We start from the raw sequence: 24,853 nt of genomic DNA, 5'->3' as shown, positions 1-24,853 counted from the left end.
AGTCTGCCCTGGGAATTCTCAAGCCAGGAATGTGAAAAATGTTTAGACAGTAAGTGAACTTGACTGGTTGCGTTGTGGGTTATAGTTGAGCAGTTTGATGTCTTTTGTTGATTTCACTGCAGAAGCCTTGCAGACTTTCTAGCGTTTTGAGGTTTTATAAGAGGTCGTTAAAAAATAACTTCAATGTAAAAAGCACAGTTAATGGTCTGTTCGAGATTCTTCTGCAGATTTGTAGTATTTTGTGAAAGACTTGGCTGTTCCATGTTGGTGGGTTTGAATGTGTGTGTGTGTGTGTGTGTGTGTGTGTGTGTGTGTGTGTGTGTGTGTGTGTGAGAGAGAGAGAGAAGGGGACAGTCACAGCAACGCATGCTACTCTTGTTGCAACCCAGTAGACATATGATTGGCACAGCAGTCTCTGTGGTGTGTCCTGGGAGCCCCTGGCTCTCTGCTCTGCAGGCCAGACGAATTAACAGTCTGCTCTGGTATCTGCAACTGGATATCCTGCAGCACTAAGCCATTCACCACGCTGACACACACACACACACACACACACACACACACACATGTTGCCGCAGCAACAGCACACCACACACACACATTGAATGCCACACAGGTGTGAAAATGAGGTACCATTTATAAAGAAGGCTCCTTACCACAGAACATACCCCTTCTGCATACACATAATGCTCAATGTAGTGTATTCATATATGGAGTGTTGTTAATATGGCTGCAGTTTAGACTGGAAAGAATGTACGAAACCAAAGCTCTTTCCTTGAATACTTGTCAACGGAGAAATGGATGGGTTTTGGATGGCCATACTCACAGCAAGTCTGTGTGTGTGTACATCTGTCAGGATCAGGGGGGTTGTGCAGCTGACGGGCCATTCAGAGGGCCAGGGCTCAGGGCCATAGCTCTGCAGCTGCCCCCTCTCTGTGCCCTCATTGATGGACTAGATGGTGTTTACTCCCCACCCCCCAAATGGTTTATTGTGAACAAGAAGCATTTGTGTTTGGCTCTCTTGGGAGACTTTTTTTTTGCAGTTGTCTTGTGGAAAGCACTACATGTTACCCACAGACTTCTGCTAATGGGGCTATAAAATATAAAAATTGCATTGGACCAATTCATCCAGCTGAGCCCTTAGTAGGTGTGAGTGTAATGTAGAACAAATTGCCTTTCCTTGAGTGGGCAGAGTGGCTGCTATTGTGATAAACTCATCCAACAGTGTGGGGGTTTAAAAAACAGCTAAGAGACATCCCCCAACTGTAATTGGACAAAGAGCCGCCCATTGTTCAACTGTCCCAAAAGAGTTAGGAGCGGTTTAACCGCTCTTCTGTTTATGGCGTGTTTATCTTGGGGCTAGATCTGATGCACCTGTTTGTCTCTCTCTCTCTCTCTCTCTCTCTCTCTCTGCTATTGGTCTGTGTACTACACAGCCGCCCCTATGTCGTCAGGTGTCAGGTCCGTTATTAGAACTGGGCTTGTGTCGAGACAGGTGGAGACCGACTTCCACGAATCCTGTTGCGTCTTTAAGGAGATTCATGTGCTGCGTCTCTACTGTGGGTAGGCCTCTGTATCACTCAATGTTAGAGGCCTGCATAAAAAAACACAGCTTTTACTGTTATTTCATGTTATCACATAAAGGTATTTCTTATCGGTGCTCTTTGTCTCAAGGTACTGACACTCGTTCTCTCCTTCCCCCTCTCTGTGTCCAGGCTTGGATGACAGCCTGCAGCAGTATGTGCCTAACTTTGAGCGGGAGAAGATCAGCGGGGAGCAGCTCCTGAAGATCTCCCATCAGGACCTGGAGGAGCTGGGTGTGGCCCGCATCGGACACCAGGAGCTGGTGCTGGAGTCCGTCGACCTGCTCTGTGCTCTGGTACGTACATGGTGCTCACATCTCAATCTCTCGCTCACCCCCCCCACATGCAGGTCAATAATAGCATGACAGATCATGAAAGCCCTTGTGTGAAAACGGGATGATGGGACCAGGAGCTCGCTGGTTGTTCAGTGAGAATCTCTGGAGATGGAGCTAAGGTCATCAGCCCTGCTGTCCCCTCTTTCGCTCTCTCGGTGCCAGTGTGTGCGTGTTTGAAATAGGCCCAGATTGTAGTTGGCAACCAGTGGTGCAGAATCTCATTTCCCACACAACTCAGTAGGGTGTAGAACACTGCTCCAGGACATTAGAGTAGGAAAGCTGTATTTCAGTCCAGATGGAGGGAAACCAGGCTTTGTAATCAGGCTCTATGGGCTCCAGGTCTGGTGGTTAGATTTGAGCTGGTGATTAGTAGTGGTCAGATGGGGAATCACATCACTTAGACATCACAGGACATGAAGGGGATGAAGAGAAGAAAGGGGTTATTGTGCTCTTTCTTTAGCTATATCTCTTCTGTTTCTCTCACACACACACACACACACACACACACAGAGAGAGAGGGTGAAATGTCAGGTCAGCTGTTGCATTCCCAGTGCAGTCCTGGCCTCAGCCTTGTCTCTCACCCCAGTGGCTCATGGGAACGCTGATACGGCCTTCTAGCCTGGCGTCCGGCCATCCATCAAAAGAGCTGCCAGGAGAAGAGTTATGGTCAATACCACTGTCTTAAAGCTCAAAGAGAGGGAGAGAGTGGGACAGAAGCAGAGGGAGAGGTGCTCCTAAAACATTCACCAAACTCAGACTGAAACAGAACCAGGTTTTCAAACAGATGGGATTGATTTGGGTTTCCTGTGTCAGCCCAGATTGCGGTCTTAAGTTTTGATCAGTGTCAGCGTTTATTTTTGTGAAATCCTTATGCTCCTTTAAAATGGCTCGCACTACTGATTTTTCCTCTATCAAGGTCCTTAAAGGAGCATTTCCATTCAGATGTTGTCCTGCAATTCTCCCTGATCTTGTATTTATTCTGTAGAAAAGGAAACTTTAAGCAAACTTTAAGCAGTAGACCAACAGGTCACTTTACCCAAACAGATCTCATTTAGCTGGCACTGCTAAATACCCACCCACCACCATTTAGGTAAATGCCAGAGGAGCCTGGTGTTGTCTGGTTAGACATGAGTGGTGTTCGTGCCCATGTCATCTGATCCTGGTTAGTTTGCTTCTGATTAAGGTTGAGATTCAGATGGGGAGAGCAACACATAGATTCATCCCAGCATGGTAGCTGCCAGTCTAAGGACCCTGAGTCTATGTCCAGCTGTGGAATCCTGATCCTGGGATTGTCTGACAAAAGGTTGGAGACGGACCTCTGAAGCCTGTTGTTCCTTGATTCATCATCTCTAGGTAATATTCATTGGAAAGTATTGTTGGATAGTGTCTGAGCTAGAGGTCGACCGATTAATCGGAATGGCCGATTTAATTAGGGCCGGTTTCAAGTTTTCATAACAATCGGAAATCGGTATTTTTGGGCGCTGATTTCCGAGTATTTATTTTTAATTAAAAACAAACAACAACAAAAATGTATAACTTTATTTAACTAAGCAAGTCAGTTAAGAACACATTCTTATTTTCAATGACGGCCTATGAACTGTGGGTTAACTGCCTTGTTCAGGGGCAGAGATTTTCACCTTGTCAGCTCAGGGGTTCCACTCTTGCACCGGAAACGGTTAACTAGTCCAACGCTCTAACCATTGCACTCCACGAGTAGCCTTCCTGTTAGCGAATGCAGTAGAAGCTAAGGTAAATTGCTAGCTAGCATTTAAACTTAACTTATAAAAAACAATCAATCATAATCACTAGTTATAACTACTAATCCAGTTTAGCAGGCAATATTAACCAGGTGAAATTGTGTCATTTGTCTTGCGTTCATTGCACGCAGAGTCAGGGTATATGCAACAGTTTGGGCTGCCTGGCTCATTGCGAACTAATTTGCCAGAATTTTACGTAATTATGACATACATTGAAGGTTGTGCAATGTAACAGGAATATTTAGACTTATGGATGCCACCCATTAGATAAAATACCGAACGGTTCCGTATTTCACTGAAATAATAAACGTTTTGTTTTCGAAATGATAGCTTCTGGATTCTATCATATTAATGAGCAAAGGCTGTGTGTTATTATGTTATAATTAAGTCTGATTTGATAGAGCAGTCTGAGCAGCAGCAGGCCCGTAATCATTCATTCAAACAGCACTTTCGTGCGTTTTGCCAGCAGCTCTTTGCAAGCACAACGCTGTTTATGACTTCAAGCCTATCAGCCAAATGGCTGGTGTAACCAATGTGAAATGGCTAGCTAGTTAGCTGGTGCGCTAATACTGTTTCAAACGTCACTCGCTTTTAGATTTGGAGTAGTTATTCCCCGCAGCTTTTGTGGAACGATGGGTGTGGCTGTTGTCGATGTGTTCCTGTTTCGAGCCCAGGTAGGAGCGAGGAGAGGGACGGAAGCTATACTGTTACACTGGCAATACAATAGTGCCTATAAGAACATCCAATAGTCAAAGGTATATGAAATACAAATGGTATAGAAATAAATAGTCCTATAAATACTATATTAACTACGACCTAAAACCTCTTACCTTGGAATATTGAAGTCTCATGTTAAAAGGAACCACCAACTTTCATATGTTCTCATGTTCTGAGCAAGGAACTTAAACGTTAGCTTTTTTACATTACACATATTTCACATGGCACATATTTTTACATGGCACATATTACTTTCTTCTCCGACACTTTGTTTTTGCATTATTTAAACCAAATTGAACAGGTTTCATTATTTATTTGAGGCTAAATTGATTTTATTGATGTTTTATATTAAGTTAAAATGTGTTAATTCAGTATTGTTGTAATTGTCATTACAAATAAATAAATTTAAAAAATCGGCACCGGCTTTTTTGGTCCTCCAATAATCGGTATCGGCGTTGAAAAATCATAATCGGTCGCCCTCTAGTCTGAGCATCCCTCTCTGGAGCAGAGATGGTGATAACCGCTTGAAGAGAAGACCCTAGGCGGTTACTGTGATCATTGGGAACGGACACAGGGAAATGCTTTTTACAGGGGTAGAAGGTAATGCTTATGCTATGATGAATCTGTGTCATACCTTATGCACCATAGTGTACATCCTTCAGTCCAGCCAGTGTTGGGGAAGCTACTCTGAAAATTTCCTTTTCCAAGTTACCAATTACTTCATCCTGGAAGAATTTAGGCTACACTAAAGCTACCATTAAGAAAAATATAGCTTACTTAACTGAAGTAACATATCACTCTGGAGTCATAAGATAACCGAATGTGTAATTTAGCCTATTAGACATAACAGGTACGAATTGGGCACATAGTGTTTCATGTGAGAATTGGGCAGGTCTGATGCTGAAAAATAAAGGACATTCTTGCCTACTTCACACACATTTTATTTTTGCGAAAAAAAAGTTGTCGTTCCAATAGTTAGCTACACCACTACATGGCAACACTACCAATATTTGAATATAGTTCAACTACCACCATGCTACTGCAAAATGTAATTACATTTGAACTAAATGTAGTTCACTACTCCCCAACACTGAGTCCAGCATCCCTTACTCTATGCTCAGGGTAATTGTGCCCAGATTTCTGCTCACCCCCAGAGCCAGCAATTTAGTGAAGCCTCTTTGTTTTCTCTTGATGAGCTTCGTAAATTTAACCCATATTCCCTCATGTTTCCCCAGCATGTGTTTGTTATGGTTAATAAATCGTCCCCCAGTCCAGAGCCTTTGTTATTTCTCAAAATAACTTGAGTCTGTTAGGAGAGGATGATTATGTTATGTCATTCAGACAGAGGATCAGAGAGGATGTTTAGTCGTACTCGTTTCCCCCGCTAGTGACCCTGGGTTTGGAATGCCGGGCCAGCAGTGGCATGGAAACGCTCCTCGCACCCCCGATTGAGGAACCCTGGGTAAACAAGCTGGTCGTGCTGGTCTGCTGTGGCTCTTCTTCTTAACAGACGCCTCTGTCTCACTGACCCCGCGGGAGGAAGACACACCCTCGTTTCAATTAACTTTAACTGGGGAGAGGTCACGGCTTATGAGTGGAACAACCAGCTGACAAACACCAGACCCCTCTCGCTGTGGGGGTCAAACAGTCCATCTCTTCTCTTTGTGGTTACACAACAGTCCTTTCACAGTAGACAGGATATCCCCTGTACTGGTCATGGAGCCACATGGTCGATGGTCATGAGATAGTCTGAACCTTCTCTGCTGTTGAATGCTTTTAGAAGCATGTTCTTACATCAGAGTTGTGTATCTGTTCTCGTCTCGTAAATGAGTAGAACCTTCTATCACACGTGTCTTAACTTGGCTCTCGTTGCCATAGTCCCTTTCCCTCAGCAGGATGTTAGACTGGCTGACTTAATGTAGCCCTTCGGTACCACTCAAATTACAGCTCACACAGGCAGAAGTCATCTGAGCAAGCTGGTCTCTGGAGACAGAGGAAGAACATGTTAATTATTCAAACGGGGACTCTCAGAAACATAATGACTTCTGCAGAGATCCATCTTGAAACCCAACACCTCTGTTTTTCCTTTGGAACCCCAGCAGCCTGCTCATAGGAGAAGAGCCCCCCCCCCCCCCCTATTGTATCCCAGAGCCATGGAATAGATATTAAAGGCACAGTGGCTAAGTAGTGCGGTGGAAACTGCTACGTGGTGTTTTACTGTCCACTGTGGCAGGAAGAACCTGTTGTGATGGGCCTCCTCAGGTCTCCTGTGAACACTTCTCCATGTCTGTCAGGATACAGGGCCTATCTGGAGGCCCGAGCAGATCCTATTCAGAACAGTCACTAGCTCAGCATAATAAGATGGATTCAAATGGAGTGGATTTGATTTGATACGCACATTATTCACCTGGTGACTGTTCCTATTAGTTGCTACAGCTGAAGTGGAGGTATTGAACTTCTGCATAGCAGTCCGAGCTGGTGTTTCTGTGTATGATTGGCCCGCTAATGACAAAGCCAGAGGTGCTGTTTGATCTTAAGTCACTCTCTACAGCTTAGTGTCAAAGTCTCACTTTCTGTTTTGGTTCAACACAGTTGCTGTGTGTCTTTTCATGATCCGTGTGGGCTTTTAGAGCGCCTGAGATATGTAGACACATCTTTTCTCCATTTCTTCTCCTGGTATAAATCTGCCTAACGTTCATGAAGTTTCCATAATGACCTAAGGCTCTGCGTGTCTCAGTGGCCTTCTGAAAGAGCAATTTGGATACTGAGATGTGGTAAATTTGACGTGTTATGAGTTTGCACATATGGCTGTTTTTCCTAGCCACCGTGCTGCTACATCTGCATTGCTTGCTGTTTGGGGTTTTTGGCTGGGTTTCTGTACAGCACTTTGACATCTGCCGATGTAAAAAAAAAAAAAAATACATTTGATTGATTGCTACCTCAGCCCCATGCAGCTCGATAGGGACGACTCTAGGATGAGGTAAGTAATCTGTTCCTGAGTAAATGCTCCTGATATAAAACGGCAGCTGAGTGGAGTTAGCTGCTGATCAGTTGCAGGTTTCCTCAGTGTGGAGTTGGTCCGAGCGAGCGCAGGCTATTTTCAGCTCTTTAGCGTATTTAGCCATTACCGTGCCAGTCAGGCTGAGGCTGGTGTGGATGCAACAGCCTGTGAGCCATCTTACTTTTCTTTTCTTTTTGTGGGGGGGGCTTGGCCAGACTAAAATGTAGAAGTGTTTTTAATGCAGCGCTACACTAACCAGAACAAGCAGCTGACTGACGTCATGATGAATGTAGCCGATGTGATGTTTGATAAGAGCATTGCAGTCTGAACAGGGCTGTATTACCAAACTGCACACAGGGCACATGACCCCCAAGGGGCACCCTTCCCCTCGGATATGCGGCTCCCTCGGGAACAGACCCTGACCCCAGTGATCTGCGTGAAGAGGAGGTGGAGAAAGAGAGGCAGGAAGGCTTCCTTCTGAAGAGTAGGCGGCAATCGAATAAACCTCCACTCCCCTAAATTCTGCTCGCAAACATGCTATCTTTGGACAGTAAAATGGCAGAGTTATTGGGAAGATTAAACTACCAACGTGACATTAAAAACTAACATCTTATGCTTCATGGAGACGTGGCTGAACGACGACAACATCAACATACAGCTGGCTGGTTATATGGTGTACCGGCAGGATAGAACAGCGGCGGCTGGTAAGACCAGGGGCGGCGGTCTATGTATTTTTGTAAACAACAGCTCTAAGGAAGTGTCGAGCCATTGCTCTCCTGCGGTAGTTTCTCATGGTAAGCTGCAGATCACATTACTTACCGAGAGAGTTCTCATCTATATTCTTTGTAGCTGTTTACATACCACCACAGTCAGAGGCTGGCACCAATATAGCATTGAATGAGTTGTATTCCGCCATAAGCAAACAAGAAAACGCTCACCCAGAGGCGGCGCTCCTAGTAGCCGGGGACTTTAATGCAGGGAAACTTAAATCATTTTTACCTAATTTCTATCAGCATGTTAAATGTGCAACCAGAGGAAAAATAACCCTGGACCACCTATACTCCACACACAGAGATGCATACAAAGCTCTCCCTCGCCCTCCATTTGTCAAATCTGACCATAATTCTATCCTCCTGATTCCTGCTTACAAGCAAAAATTAAAGCAGGAAGCACCAGTGACTAGATCAATAAAATGTGGTCAGATGAAGCAGATCCTAAGCTACAGGACTGTTTTGCTAGCACAGACTGGAATATGTTTCCGGAATTCCTCCAATGGCATTGAGGAGTACACCACATCAGTCATTGGCTTCAATGACTATAAGTGCATCGATGACGTCGTCCCCACCGTGACCGTACGAACATACCAGAAACCATAGATTACAGGCAGCATCCGCACTGAGATAAAGGCTAGAGCTGCCGCTTTCAAGGAGCGGGACTCTAACCCGGAAGCTTGTAAGAAATCCCTCTATGCCCTTCGACGAACCATCGAACAGGCAAAGCATCAATACAGGACTAAGATCGAGTCTTACTACACCGTCTCTGGCGCTTGGCGGATGTGGCAGGGCCTGCAAACCATTAGACTACAAAGGGAAGCACAAACGAGAGCTGCCCAGTGACACGAGCCTACCGGATGAGCTAAACTGCTTCTATATTCTCTTCAAGGCAAATAACACTGAAACATGCATGAGAGCACCAGCTGTACCGGAAGACTGATCACGCTCTCTGCAGCCGATGTCAGTAAGGCCTTTAAGACAGGTCAACATACATCAGCATGTGCTGACCAACTAGCAAGTGTCTTCACTAACATTTTCAACATCTCCCTGTCTGAGTCTGTAATACCAACATGTTTTAAGCAGACTGCCATAGTGCCTGTGCCCAAGAACACGAAGGTAACCTACCTAAATGACTACCGACCCATAGCACTCACGTCTGTAGCCACGAAGTGCTTTGAAAGGCTGACTCACATCAACACCATCATCCCAGAAACCCTAGACCCACTCCAATTTGCATTACTGCAGTCTCTATTGCACTCCACACTGCCCTTTCCCACCTGGACAGAAGGAACACTTATGTGAGAATGCTATTCATTGACTACAGCTCAGCGTTCAACACCATAGTGCACTCAAAGCTCATCAATAAGCTAAGGACCCTGGGACTGAACACCCCCCTCTGAAACTAAATGCATGCTTTTCAACCGTTAGCTGCCCACACCCGCCCGCCCGACTAGCATCACTACTCTGGACGGTTCTGACTTAGAATATGTGGACAACTACAAATACCTAGGTGTCTGGCTAGACTGTAAACTCTCCTTCCAGACTCATATTAAACACCTCTATTCCAAAATTAAATCTAGAATCGGCTTTCAATTCCGCAACAAAGCTTCTTCACTCACGTCGCCAAATATACCCTAGTAAAACTGACTATCCTACCGATCCTCGACTTCGGCGATGTCATTTACAAAATAGCCTCCAACACTGCATCCAGTTTGCTATCACAGTGCCATCTGTTTTGTCACCAAAGCCCCATATACCACCCACCACTGCGACCTGTATGTTCTAATCGGCTGGCCCTGGCTACATATTTGTCGCCAAACCCACTGGCTCCAGGTCATTTATAAGTCTTTGCTAGGTAAAGCTTCGCCTTATCTCAGCTCACTGGTCAGGATAACAACACCCACCCGTAGCGTGCACTCCAGCAGGTATATCTCACTGGTCATCCACAAAGCCAACACCTCATTTGGCCGCCTTTTCTTCCAGTTCTCTGCTGCCAATGACTGGAACGAATTGCAAAAATCGCTGAGACTGATGACTTATTTCCCTCACTAACTTTAAACATCAGCTATCTGAGCAGCTAACCGATCGCTGCAGCTGTACATAGCCCATCTGTAAATAGCCCATCCAATCTACCCATCTCATCCCCATATTATTTTTATTTACTTTTCTGCTCTTGCACACCAGTATTTCTACTTGCACATCTATCACTCCAGTGTTAAGTTGCTAAATTGTAATTACTTCGCTACTATGGCCTATTTATTGCCTACCACCTCACTCCATTTGCACACACTGTATATAGACTTTCTTTCTATTGTGTTATTGACTGTACGCTTGTTTATTCCATGTGTAACTCTGTTGTTTGTGTCGCACTGCTTTGCTTTATCTTGGCCAGGTCCCAGTTGTAAATGAGAACTTGTTCTCAACTAGCCTACCTGGTTAAATAAAGGTGAAAAAAAAATGGATCCTGGACTTCCTGCGGGCCGCCCCCAAGTGGTAAGGGTAGGTAACAAAACATCCGCCACGCCGATCCTCAACACAGGGGCCCCTCAAGGGTGCGTGCTCAGCCCCCTCCTTTACTCCCTGTTCACTCATGACTGCACGGCCAGGCACGACTCCAACACCATCATTACATTTGCCAATGACACAACAGTGGTAGGCCTGATCACCGACAACAACGAGACAGCCTATAGGGAGGAGGTCAGAGACTGGGCCGTGTGGTGCCAGGACAACAACCTCTCCCTCAACGTGATCAAGACAAAGGAGATGATTGTGGACTACAGGAAAAAGAGGACAGAGCACGGATCCATTCTCATTAACGGGGCTGCAGTGGAGCAGGTTGAGAGCTTAAAGTTCCTTGGTGTCCACATCACCAACAAACTAACATGGTCCAAGCACACCATGACAGTCGTGAAGCGGGCATGACAAAACCTATTCCCCCTCAGGAGACTGAAAATATTCTGCGTAGGTCCTCAGATCCTCAAAAGGTTCTACAGCTGCACCATCGAGAGCATCCTGACTGGTTGCATCACTGCCTGGTGTGGCAACTGCTCGGCCTCTGACCCCAAGGCACTATAGAGGCTGGCACGAACGGCCCAGTACATTACTGGGGCAAAGCTTCCTACCATCCAGGATCTATACCAAGCGGTGTCAGGAAGGCCCTGATAATTGTCAGACTCCAGCCACCCTAGCCATGGACTGTTCTCTCTGCTACCGCACCGCAAGCAGTACCAGAGTGCCAAGTCTAGGTCCAAGAGGCTTCTTAACAGCTTCCACCCCCAAGCCATAAGACTCCTGAACATCTAGTCAAATGGCTACCCAGATGATTCACATTGCCTCCCCCCCTCTCCACACCACTGCCACTCTCTGTTATCATCTATGGATAGTCACTTTAATTAACTCTACCTACATTTACTTCCTAAACTAACCAGCACATTGACTCTGTACCGGCACCCCCCTGTATATATATATATTTTTTACTGCTCCTCTTTAGTTACTTTAATCTCTTATTCTTATCTGTATTTTTTAAACTGCACTAACAAATAGTTAGTATATAATTACAAACTTTGTAGAATTGCAGGAAATTAGCTTTAAATCTGCACAATTCTCTCGGCTTAATGACAAAATGTGAACAAAAGCATAAAAGGAGCTGTAGAACCTCAACAAATCTGCCTCATGGCAAAAAGTGTAGAATTGCTCGGCAACATTTTCTCTTAGCCTCATGACAAAATGTGTAGAATAGCATAAAACTTAAAATTTGGGGGCCCAAATGCGGTATTCTGGCCCTAGTTAAGGTTACGCTTCACTCCTTTGATCTACCTGCATGCGGGTGGAGTGGGATTTTTGATTACACAGTTGATAACACGATATCCTCGCCAGTCCCACTCCCATCCACAAGGGGGCGATAGCAAAGTTGTAAAAAAAGAAATTTTCTTTTCATTTTGTGAAAGCAAAGAACGGTCACCTTCCCTTGCTACTGAAGTGGCTCGCTGGCAGTCTGGCTCGCTGGCAGTGTGGCTCGCTGGCAGTGTCTGGCTCGCTGGCAGTGTCTGGCTCGCTGGCAGTGTCTGGCTCGCTGGCAGTGTCTGGCTAGCCTTTTTAGCTTCCCACATCTCCATGTGAAATAATCAGATTTATAATTAAAATAAGATGCCCTGGCAAATATTCTTATGCTTGCCAGTGTAACCGAAAACATTACCCCAGTTTGATATACTGCTTGTGTATTCATTCCCATATCAGCTAAAAATAGAAAGTCATGTTTTGGTCATGGAGAAAAAAAGCTCATGGCCAGCTAGTTATCTACAAAGTATTTAGTTCCATTTCTAGTTATTACTTCTAAACAGTATACCTGATGTTGGCACAAGATGGAGGGAAATTTGCTTAATCCAGTATAAACTAATGTATGAAATGTATTGTACAACATACAAAATTCACAAATTCTACAGCACAACTGCAGAGTTATGGCTTAAGTGTAAAACAAATGAATAACTCAATAATCCATGCTTTCTGGGAATGCTATAAAGTCCGGAAATTGTGGGCATAGCTAGAAAGTTGGCTGTCAGAAGTATTACAATGTAAATGTACTTTTTAATCCTTCTCTCTGCATATTTTAAGACATGGCATATGGGGGTGTAGTTAGTTTCCCAATGGGCTGGACAATTCTCTTATCACTCGTCTTGAAAATCTTGGAAGTCAGTCAATCCACCATCATTGACATAATGGAAAAATAGTTCATGTTTTAATATTGAAACAGCAAGGGTGACTGAAGAAAAACAAATTGGTACAATTTAATGCAGGTACTAGGGATGGGGGTGTGAGCATGCGAGTCTGGCAGATGAGATGTAGTCCTTGTTTGTGTCTGTAAGTTGTTGTTCGTTTGTATAAGTTGATATCTGGAGTGTAAAAAATGTAAATAAAATAAAAAGATAAAAAATATATATTTTTGTTGGATTCTTGTTTGGTTTGTTGTTTGAACTCTCGCTAAGACTGTCATTAGGGCCACATGAGGGCAGGTACAGGGCATAAAATTGCCTCAAATAAGGTATTTCTTTGGCAAATAGGACCCATTATATCAGCTTGGTATTTTCAGGGTCGATAACTCTGAAAGCGAAAATCTCTTTCTACACAGTTGAAGTGAAAACTAGGTTGGGTGTGTCTGTCAATCATTTGCCTAATCACTTTTCCTGGAGTAAGTCAGGGTTGTAAGGGCAATATGAATGAACAGTATATAGATCTGGGGCCGGGCTTACGCTTCTGCCCTCACGCTTTATGCCTTCACTTGCGCTTCTGCCCTCCGATGCACCGCGCCTTTCTGTTAAAGAGTCTGATCACAGCAGCAGTAGGCCTACAATACAGTACACTACACGTTGTCTGTCTGCTGCTCATGACCTCTGAAGCCTCTTCCTTTTGACCGTGTGAAGGGTCTGTAAATTAGTGGATTGTGCAAGGAGGAAATAGCCTGGCACAGGAATGCAAACTTTGCCTGCTATATGGGAATCAGGTGTGGGAATCAGGTGTGGGAATCTGGGGTGACGCCTCCCTCCTTCCCGAGGGTTGAGCCAGAGATGGACATGAAGAATGCAGGGGAATTTCACCCCAGAGGTGCCGAGTGAGACATGGCTTCTTTTTAAATCATGTGTGTCATATAGCATTACAATTAATAACCCACATTTACTCTGCAGGAAACAACATGTTTGTCTGTGAAATGAAATCGAGCCATAAAAATCTGGAAACTCTGTTCCGATCAAGAATGTGGCTGCTATGACGATTGATTGATTGATTGATTGACATTCACTGTGATCACTGTAACATACTGTACACTTTCTTCTATGACTAAAATGATAACCTCTCAAACTCAACTCTTCTCTCCTCTCTTCCCCTCTCAGAACTACGGAGTGGAGACCGACAACCTAAAGGATCTGGTGGTGAGGATGAGAGCGGCCACCAACGGCCTGCACATGTCCACGTCAGACCACAGGAAGAGCCCGACGTACGACGGCAGCACTTCCCGGAAACCTCCCAATAACTTCCTAACCTCTGTAGTGGAGCTCATCGGAGCAGCCAAGAGCCTCCTGGCATGGCTGGACAGGTAAGACCTAACCTCCATGGTAACGATAGTCCTAGCTACATAAAATCTACTCTATATATTCTAGCCCACGGACTGCCATTGGGGTTAGCTGTAACGTTAGTGTTCCCTACGCATAGGCATCATTGAGCTCACTGAATCCCCTAATGACTACAATATGCTGCTACACTACACATTACAGGCATTGGTTTTCCTCGGCCTCTACAGACTACACCAGAAACGCAGCTCTTCTCTCTCAGGAGAGTTTCCAGAAAGGGTTTGAGGACATATGAGGGAAAAGGAGTACAAGTCTGGTGGTTTCCTCTACCGCTGTCTAGTCATTGTCCAGAGAATATCCAGATGAGATTTCAGAATCAATCTAGCCATACAGATGCACATTCTTTTCATAGCATTTGTTTTCAAGATCACTGTCAGTTAATTTAACCAAAGGCAGTATTTTCTGAAAGTAGCAGTAGTCATGTTAACATGTTGACCTTATTTTTTTTTTTCTGCTGAAGTTTGTTTCCAGATCCAACATTTATATAATGTGACTAAAGGTTCACCAGTACTGTTCTTTTCCTATGAACTGCATCCTTGAGGTGGCTCTATGTTGTCCCACTGTAAGATTTACCCCCTTATCAAGCTCTCCTGACAACTACTGTATCTCAGTGCTGTCAGGGACATGACCTGAGGATGTCATGCCAAAATGGCCTTTCAATCTTCTCTCTCGTTGCAGTACGCCCCTGACTGGGATCAGTGACTTCACCACCACCAAGAATAAGATCATTCAGCTGTGTCTGGACCTCACCACCACAGTTCAACAGGTCTACTCACTCACTCACTCACAACAGTGCACGTGTAACTCTACCCTGAAAAACCACCTCTTACCTCTTTCCACGCAAGGCAGACTAGCCTGTAAGCATACACATGTAGAATTAAGTAAAGGAGCAGGGGGTTATGGGAACTGGGGAGAGTGGGGGCTGTGATATGACATCAGCCTGAAGCCAGTAGCCTGTCTGAACACAGTACAGGTTAGCTAATGAGGAGACCCCCAACCGTGGTGGTGTTTAACAGCAATCGCAGCCTCTGCGTTTACAGTTTCATAAAAACCTCTGGTGCTCTTTAAAAAGCATCTGCCAACATTCCTTAGGCTGCATTATTCCCCTGGCCATGTGGTTCCAGTTCCCCCCCAGCGGGAGAGCATACTATCTGTGTGTACATCCTGTGGAGGATTAATGCACGGTGGGTTGAGGTAGTGGTACGGTGCTCTCCTTCACTGCCACATATTAGATGTTTACCTCCTTTTAAAAAGTAGCAAATCAGCAAACATCCTTCTAGGTTAAATGTGTTTGATTTGGCCACAGGCTGTCAGATTGCTAAGGGTCTATTTATATCAGATTTATAGAATGAATATTTCCAGGTTGTTTTCCAAACTGGTTATGTATGTATGCATGTATGTATGTATGTATGTATGTATGCATGCATGCTCTGAAAGAAAACGAAGGGGGTTAGTTAAAGACCCAACAGAGTAGCACAGTGCCAAGCTTCTTTTTGACCGTTTCTTTCCCCAGGGTATCTCAACAATTGATAAACAGGCGTTTACATTTTATACACGTAGTGAAAATGGCTGTTGAGACTGCAGGTGCCGCTTTTGAAGGGTTATTGCATCGAGTAATTTCCATTCCCAGAGTGCCGATTGCCTCACCGATGTCTGGGATTTCAGCGGCCCGGTGATTTACGGTTTTGGGTCTCACCCTGGGTGTGGAGGAGGAGAGGGGGAACTGAGGGGAGACATTTCCCACGGATGCGTTTGAAGTGAAGGGTTTTTGTTGCAGCTTTGCTGTGCTGTACTGTAGGAGACTCCTTGGCCTCCATGGCACTCAGCTGTCCGAGAGGCCCAGGTGGATATCTCTACAGTTCACCCAGGGGCTACATTATCCTGTCACAGACACATGCAGGAAGTTACCTCCAATGCATGGACCAGTGTATCTCACATAGGCTTTAGACACTCTTGAACTCTCCCAAACGCGCTGTGGGGGAGTATCACTGTGATTTTTATGGTGTGGGCGGGCTTCATGAGGTGACATGGCCTTTTCATGAACCTCCACCAAGAACGGGGCTTTCAGGATGGACAATTTATGTCCTGCTGGCTGAATGAACCCTATGTATACACGCACAATAGAGCACCCCAATAAAACAGCGAACATGCAGCCATCTCATCTGACCCGTGAGGTGAGAGCTTGCTCTGTCTTCCTGCATGACGGCAGTCGGGTCAAACACTAAGTGATGAGGTGGAGAGATATTGTGGGAGGAAAGGGAAGTCTGGAGGGCAGGTCTCATGGTCCTCATGGTGTTTTGATATCATGTTCTGTAAGATCCTGTACAACAGTCCAGTCTGGTCAGCTGTATGAATGGCTCCATGTTGGAAGGTTGTACCAGCAGTCTTTTCTTTTTGCCACTTCATTTCTCGGCTGGACAAATCTCTGGTTACAGATGAAAGGCTGCAGGGCCGTCTGGGGAGTCATCTGATCCTAGTCTGCTGTGGGAGGACAACCAGGGCGTGAGGAGGCTGAGGACTCGCTGCTATACCCAGAGAACGTTTCCTCAGTCTTTCCCTCTGGTCTTGGTTTCAATCTGGCATATGTATGACGACTGCTTCAGTTCTGTGTTTGATGCAGATACGAGATGATTTTGTGTTCTACAGATCTTCCAAGCGATTATGTAAAAAAACACAGATCTGAAAGATTATGTCCAAGAATATTACATTCATATTATGCAATAATTTTCTGCTTTTGATATAAAACAGTCTGCATGTGATTCACTTTGGCACAGTTTATACAAATCAAATCCGTGGCATATTATGATACTGTTTAGTCAATGTTTTTGACCTCAAATCCAATAAATTTGTCTTTTTAGCATATCCATCTTGACGTGTAGAATGCATTTCAACTTGATGTAGTCATCCAAATATAGACCTATTCATGGCAAAAATATGTACTGGTTTGTGATGGAAGTCATGCCAAATTCTTTCCAAAACCATCACACGTCCTTGGCCACGTTGGAAAGTAATTGAGGGGGAAGCTTTGTGTTTTGGTACCAAAACTGAAACCTATGTTGGTATTTCATGCTTATTAGTTTTCCCTCCATGTTTGTTCTGGCAGTTTGTCACTTTTACCAAATAGGGCTATCTTCTGTATACCCCCTTAACTTGTCACAACACAACTGATTGGCTCAAATGCATTAAGAAGGAAAACAATTCCACAAGTTAACTTTTAACAAGACACAGCTGTTAATTGAAATGCATTCCAGGTGACTACCTCATGAAGTTGTTTGAGAGAATGCCAAGAGTGTGCAAGGCTGTTACCAAGGCAAAGGGTGGCTAACAATTTTTTGGTTACGACACGATTCCATGTGTTATTTTCGTAGTTTCGATGTCTTCACTATTATTCTACAATGTAGAACATTTTTAAAAATAAAGAAAAACCCTTGAATGAGTCGGTGTGTCCAAACTTTTGACTTATTGTATGTGCATCAGTATCCCAAAAGAAAACACTCAGCTCAGTGCAGATCATAAGACGATTCTAGAGAGAAAGACTGCTGGAAAAACTCATGGCGCTAAAGGACAAACCAGTGCTCTTCTATCGTCAGCCTTCATGGTTTTCACAGATAAGCTAGCAAATCTTGTCCATTCAAATACAACAATGGTCTGACAAGCCAAGTGTATTTGCAGACAGATACTCCTCCCCCTTGGGCCATAGGAATGTGCAAGGTAGGGGAATATGGAAATTCTCGGTCGTCCCCCATACGTTCTCTGCACAAAGGATTTATGAAGAACAGCAGCGCTGCATTTATGGACAATATATGTCCACACACACACAATAACCTTACTGCTAGCTTACAAATCCTGGCTCCTCAAGTTCTTGTTTGTTGACATTGAGCAACACAATGGCAGTGACGCCTCAATACAATACAAGATACTGACCTGTCTAACTCCATAATTTCCCAACTCCGCCTCTGTAATGGCAGAGCCATTTCACCTGTGAGTTTAAGGACGGCTTCCTTTTGCCTTTTGGGGCATGCGTAGAGGCCATACCATAGCCGGGGGGGGGGGGTTCACAGCAGTGTCTAAGCAACAGTGGCCCCCTCTGACCAGCCATAACCGGGGGTCCTTTCACCCCCGGACCACAGGCCCCAAGTCCTCCAGCTGTCTTAGGTGGCTGTTAATTCAGCTGTGAGCCCAGGCAGGCCCAGCTGCAGTCTGGGGAAGGGGGACCCTGGGAGAGGGCCAGGGCCGAGGGGCTTCTGTCTGTGGATGACACAGCAGTTACTATAGGATGTTCCCAACTTCTCCACCCCCCTGGTAGTCACACAGCAGCTATTGTTTCTTTATTGTAATTGCAGGAGGCTCGCCTATCTATCAAATGCATGGGAACCCAGTGCTAAACAGTATTTTGTTTACTGAAGTCTCCAAATAAATATTTCCCATAAAAAAAAGAAGTGTGGGGTGAGTGTGGGTTGTTGGTCACCTTGAAGTTAGAGGATATGGTTCTTACAATGTACCAAGTTGTGCTTTCCAGATGTATTTACACTGAAACCCCACTACAAGTTCTGCAATTATATTGTCCCCAAGTTTCTATAGAGATGTAATTTGATTCAGAAAGCTGTTTATTTTAGGCCTTGTCCATCTCCCACAGTCCGATACACTACATGACCAAAGGTATGCTCATCGAACATCTCATTCCAAAAAACATGGGCATTAATATGGAGTTGGTCCCCCCCCCCCCCTTTGCTACTGGAACAGCCTCCATCCACTCTTCTGCGAAGACTTTCCACTAGATGTTGGAATATTGCTGCTGGGATTTGCTTCCATTCAGCCACGAGTATTAGTGAGGTCGGGCACTGATGTTGGGCAATTAGGCCTAGATCGCAATTGACGTTCCAATTCACCCCAAAGGTGTTCGATGGGGTTGAGGTCTGGGCTCTGTGCAGGCCAGTCAAGTTCTTTCACACCGATCTCGACAAACCATTTCTGTATGGACCTCACTTTGTGCACTGGGGCAATGTCATGCTTAAACAGGAAAGGGCCTTCTCCAAGCTGTTGCCACGAAGTTGGAAGAACATAATTGTCTAGAAATGCCATTGTATGCTGTAGCTTTTAAGATTTCCCTTCACTGGAACTAAGGGGCCTAGCCCAAACCATGACAAACAGTCCCAGACCGTTATTCCTCCTCCCCCAAACTTTACAGTTGGCACTGCATTAGGGCAGGTAGCGTTCTCCTGGTATCCGCCAAACACAGATTCGTCCGTCGGACTGCCAGATGGTGAAGAGTGATACATCACTCCAGAGAAAGTGTTTCAACTGCTCCAGAGTCGAATGGCGGTGAGCTTGTGTGCGGCTGCTCGGTCATGGAAGCCCATTTCATGAAGCTCCCGACGAACAGTTATTGTGCTGACGTTGCTTTCAGAGGCAGTTTGGAACTCTGTAGTGAGTGTTGCAACCGAGGACAAGCGGTGGTCCCGTTCTGTGAGCTTGTGTGGCGTACCACTTCGCGGCTGAGCCGTTGTTGCTCCTAGATGTTTCCACTTCATAATAACAGCACTTACAGTTGACCGGAGCAGAAATTTGATGCACTGACTTGTTGGAAAGTTGGTGTCCTATGACTGTGCCATGTTGAAAGTCACTGAGCTCTTCAATATGGTCATTCTACTGCCAATGTTTGTCTATGGAGATTGCATGGCTGTGTGCTAGAATTTATACACCTGCCAGCAATGGGTGTGGCTGACAATGCCGAATCCACAATTTTGAAGGGGTGTTCACATACTTTTGTGTATACAGTTGAAGTTTACAGTTTACGGCAGGTAGCCTAGTGGTTAGAGCGTTGGACTAGTAACCGAAAGGTTGCAAAATTGAACCCCCTAGCTGACAAGGTAAAAATCTGTCGTTCTGCCCCTGAACAAGGCAGTTAATCCACTGTTCCTAGGCCGTCATTGAAAATAAGAATTTGTTCTTAACTGACTTGCTTAGTTAAATAAAGGTAAAATACATAAAAATAAACATGCACTTAGGTTGGAGTCGTTAACTCATTTTTCAACCACTCCACAAATTTCTTGTTAACAAACTATAGTTTTGGCAAGTCGGTTAGGACATCTACTTGGCGCATCACACAAGTAATTTTTCCAACAATTGTTAACAGACAGATTATTGCACTTATAATTTACTGTATCACAATTCCAGTGGGTCAGAAGTTTACATACACTAAGTTGACTGTGACTTTAAACAGCTTGGAAAATTCCTGAAAATTATGTCATGGCTTTAGAAGCTTCTGATAGGCTAATTGACATCATTTGAGTCAATTGGAGGTGTACCTGTGGACGTATTTCAAGGCCTGCCTTCAAACTCCGTGCCTCCTTTGCTTGACATTATGGGAAAATCAAAAGAAATCAGCCAAGGCCCCAGAAAAAAAATTGGGCACCTCCACAAGTCTGGTTTATCCTTGGGAGCAATTTCCAAATGCCTGAAGGTACCACGTTCATCTGTACAAACAATAGTACGCAAGTATGAGCACCATGAGACCACGCAGCCGTCATACCGCTCAGGAAGGAGACGCGTTCTTTCTCCTAGAGATGAACGTACTTTGGTGCGAATAATGCAAATCAATCCCAGAATAACAGCAAAGGAAACTGGTACAAAAGTATATATCCACAGTAAAATGAGTCCTATATCGACATAACCTGAAAGACTGCTCAGCAAGGAAGAAGCCACTGCTCTAAAACCGCCATAACAAAGCTAGACTACGTTTTGCTGCTGTACATGGGGGCAAAGATCATACCTTTTGGAGAAATGTCCCCTGGCCTGATGAAACAAAAATAGAACTGTTTGGCAATAATGACCATTATTATGTTTGGAGGGGAAAAAAAGGGGGGGGGGCTTGCAAGCCTGAAGAACACCATCCCAACCGTGATGCACGGGGTGGCAGCATCATGTTGTGGGGGTGCTTTGCTGCAGGAGAGACTGGTGCACTTCACAAAATAGATGGCATCATGAGGTAGGGAAATGATGTGGAGATATTGAAGCAACATCTCAAGACATCGGTCAGGAAGTTGAAGCTTGGTTGCAAATGGGTCTTCCAAATGGACAATGACCCCAAGCATACTTCCAAAGTTGTGGCAAAATGGCTTAAGGACAACAAAGTCAAGGTATTGGAGTGGCCATCACAATTATCCTCTAGATAATTTGTGGGCAGAACTGAAAAGCGTGAGTGAGCAAGGAGGCCTACAAACCTGACTTAGTTACACCAGTTCTGTCAGGAGGAATGAAATTAATTAAAATTATTGTGGGAAGCTTGAGGAAGGCTACCCAAAACATTTAACTAAATACTAATTGAGTGTTGTAAACTTCTGTGAAAAGAAATGAAAGCAATAAAAGCTGAAATAAATCATTTTCTCTCTAATATTATTCTGTCATTTCACATTCTAAATGTAAAGTGGTGATCCTAACTGACCTAAGACAGGGAATTTGTCCTAGAATTAAATGTCAGGAATTGTGAAAAACTTGAGTTTAAATGTATTTGGCAAAGGTGTATGTAAACTCCCGACTTAAACTGTATATAGTGTATATTTGATCACATATTTGCCTATCCCCTATACATGGTTTTTATTTACTTTATTTGCTGTCAAATAACCTCTTCCTGTGTTTTGACGTGGAGCATTGAGATGCAGCCCAGCTAACACGTCTCTCCTCCTCCACAGGACTGCACTGTTTACGAGATGGAGGAAAAGATCCTGGATGTTGTAAGTACATCTCCCCTCTTTGTTGTTTCCACATTCCCGCTTTCTATGGTAGCACTCCGGGAAAGTCTGTTTGAACCTTTGGGGAGACGGAGCTCCATTACATGGAGATTAGGTGACATGCTTACAGGGCAGTCTCCCTCAGCGTTAATAGTATAGGCAGGGGCTATTGCACTTTGGTAAAAGAGGTGTGTAAAATGCACCCTGGCCATCAATCAGTTTCCTGTCCCCGACACTCTCCAGACTCTGAGCTGACACTGGACTTCTTCCCTCTGGCAACCTTATTGTAATCATTTTTGTTTGGTACTTTTACCCCGTTTTCTCCACAATTTCGTGATATCCAATTGGTAGTTAGTCTTGTCCCATCGCTACAACTCCCCTACAGACTCGGGAAAGGCGGCGATCGAGAGCCATGCGCCCTCCGAAACATGACCCTGCCAAGCCACACTGCTTCTTGACACACTGTTTGCTTAACCCGGAAGCCAGCCGCACCAATGTGTTGGAGGAAACACCGTCCAGCTGGCGAGGGAAGTCTGCTTGCAGGTGCCCAGCCCACCACAAGGAGGAGCTAGAGCGCGGTGGGATAAGGAAATCCCATCCGGTCAAACCTCTCTAAAATAAGTTTGATTTAAAGTTTGACTAACCCTGACGATGTTGGGCCAGCTCTTTATTCTCTGAGCGTCATTGTGCAAAGTGGTGTGATTGTCCGCCTCATGGGTCTCCAGATGTTGGGCCTCTCGTCACCAGACTGCCACCTCTCTAACACTGACTGAATGCAGACAGACAAAGTAATAACACCTCTGGTGACAGGCGGTAGCTACATAATCACAACCACGTGACAGGACATTAAATGGGCTGGGCTGGCCATGTAATCACAGCAGTCATAAAAGCACACAGTCACTGTTTGACAATAAAACTTTAATTAAATTAATTTGATGAGGTGTATTCATGAAATTCCATGATATTTTGTTTTCATTCTTTGGGTTGTTTGTTTGGTTTTCCTGTCTTGCTTAAAGGGGTTTCCTCCCCCTCTCTCATTACAGTCCAAGGTTCTGAACAGCATCTGTGACCAGACCATGAGAACAACCTCTGACCCTCTGATGAGCCAATCAGCATGCTTGGATGAAGTTCAGCTCAACAACATCAAGCCTGGGGAGGGACTGGTGAGGAATGCTGCATGGGAGTTTCCAGTTTAACCCCAAACCCACTGAATTACAATCTACATTTATGTAGTGCACCACAACTTTCTCACAAGTTCAAACTGTCTCAGAAATTCATGTTCCTTATGTTCATATTCCTACAGGGTATGTACATCAAATCCACCTATGATGGACTTCATGTCATCACGGGAACCACAGAGCATGTAAGTATGGTGGCCACAGAGGAACAAATTAGTAGATCTTGGTGAAAACCATCCTGGTGAATGCACCTTGCTCCCTTTTGTTCAGTTAGTCTAAATGTGCACCTTTTTGTCGGTCTTATCCACTTCTCATGGTTCAATATACATCCTGTTGGTATAGAAACTCTTAATGTTATGCATAAACAATAGTAGCCAAGTTCTGATGGGGAGACAGTTAAGGTTGGGCTTCAAACAGTACATCTTCTTTCCAACCCAACCTGCCCCCCCCTCCCATTCTGAGGGTGCTCAAGGGCATTGCTGTTTACCACTGAGCTAGGATAACAGTGTAAATGTGTTCCTTACCAAGCAGTGGAGAGAGGGAGGCGTTAAATAATATAGCTGTTCCTGTCTTCATCATCCATTTAAGAATCACAAACTTTTAACAGTAAAGCATCCTCCTTCAGAGGAACGTTGGCAGCAGTGCTATTACAGCCTAATTATCATGCCCCCAGTCGTTAAGGATGAATCAAACCTTAACTCATCATATGACTCATTCATTCCTTTGACATTCACATGCATAATGTGACGACGTATTGTGTTGTTTAGTCAGAGTTATGTAAAACGTATATTTCCTCAGGGGCTTATTAAGTGGTCTGTTTCATAACAAGCCCATACATGGCACTTCTGATGACAAAGCGAACAGATGAAGGTGGAGTTATCCAGGGGCTAATACTACATGAAGGCGTTGTCTCTGAGCTAGGGGGGGTTTGTATACTAATCCTGTCCTCTCCTCTCTGTGTTGTCAGTCCCCGGCAGACATGACCAGGAAGATCCATGGGGGTGATGAGGTGATCCAGGTCAACCAGCAGACAGTGGTGAGCCCCCTGGCACCTGTTTTCTCTGAAACCTGTCACAGAGAAAGGTTCCAGCAGTTGGAATGTGCTCCTTGCAGTCGACCTGACTACAGTGTGACATAATGATGTCACAGGGGGAAGTCTCCGCCTAGTTTCTTGCTGTGCCTCTTTCTGTTGTCCTCCGCTATGATGTACTGACACTGATCGATCTGTGCTGCTGTGCCTTGTCTCAGGTGGGCTGGCAGCTGAAGAACCTGGTGGGGAAGCTGAGAGAGGACCCTAAAGGTGTAGTCCTGCTGCTGAAGAAGAGACCTACAGGCACCTGCGGGTTCACACCTGCCCCTCTCAAGAACATGCGCTGGAAACCGCCCATGGCGCAGGTGCCAACTCCAAACCCCTTAATCTTTTACTCTGGTGTTCTTACCAAGGCAGTGTTTAGGTTATTGTTCATATTACCTTTTGTTGGATGTGACTCATGAGGGAGTATGGAGGAATGTTTGAGTGTAACAAGCTTAGACAAGTGTAGGAACCAGCTTGAGAGTTGGAGGAAAATATCCCGGAAGCTGCAGGGCTGAGGACAATGCAGAGCTGTTCTCCATTCAGTGATGGCATCCAAATAAAACAACAGCTACTGTACTCACACACTGG

At 44.8% G+C, this 24,853-nt stretch overlaps 1 protein-coding gene across 1 annotated transcript in view; it reads left to right on the top strand.

Moving 5' to 3' along the window:
- The window catches only part of LOC115138394 (connector enhancer of kinase suppressor of ras 3-like), an 81,945-nt gene that overhangs the window by 35,836 nt on the left and 21,256 nt on the right, over nt 1–24,853 (top strand). The window contains exons 2-9 of the mRNA XM_065025660.1: nt 1,713–1,876; nt 14,046–14,248; nt 14,961–15,048; nt 21,974–22,015; nt 23,056–23,175; nt 23,316–23,375; nt 24,158–24,226; nt 24,439–24,585. Coding sequence (XP_064881732.1) covers nt 1,713–1,876; nt 14,046–14,248; nt 14,961–15,048; nt 21,974–22,015; nt 23,056–23,175; nt 23,316–23,375; nt 24,158–24,226; nt 24,439–24,585 — 893 coding nt within the window. The remainder of the gene's footprint in view (nt 1–1,712; nt 1,877–14,045; nt 14,249–14,960; nt 15,049–21,973; nt 22,016–23,055; nt 23,176–23,315; nt 23,376–24,157; nt 24,227–24,438; nt 24,586–24,853) is intronic.

This window comes from Oncorhynchus nerka, linkage group LG12 (genome assembly GCF_034236695.1).
Source record: "Oncorhynchus nerka isolate Pitt River linkage group LG12, Oner_Uvic_2.0, whole genome shotgun sequence".
NCBI lineage: Eukaryota > Metazoa > Chordata > Actinopteri > Salmoniformes > Salmonidae > Oncorhynchus > Oncorhynchus nerka.
This window is presented reverse-complemented; position numbering and strand designations above follow the sequence as displayed.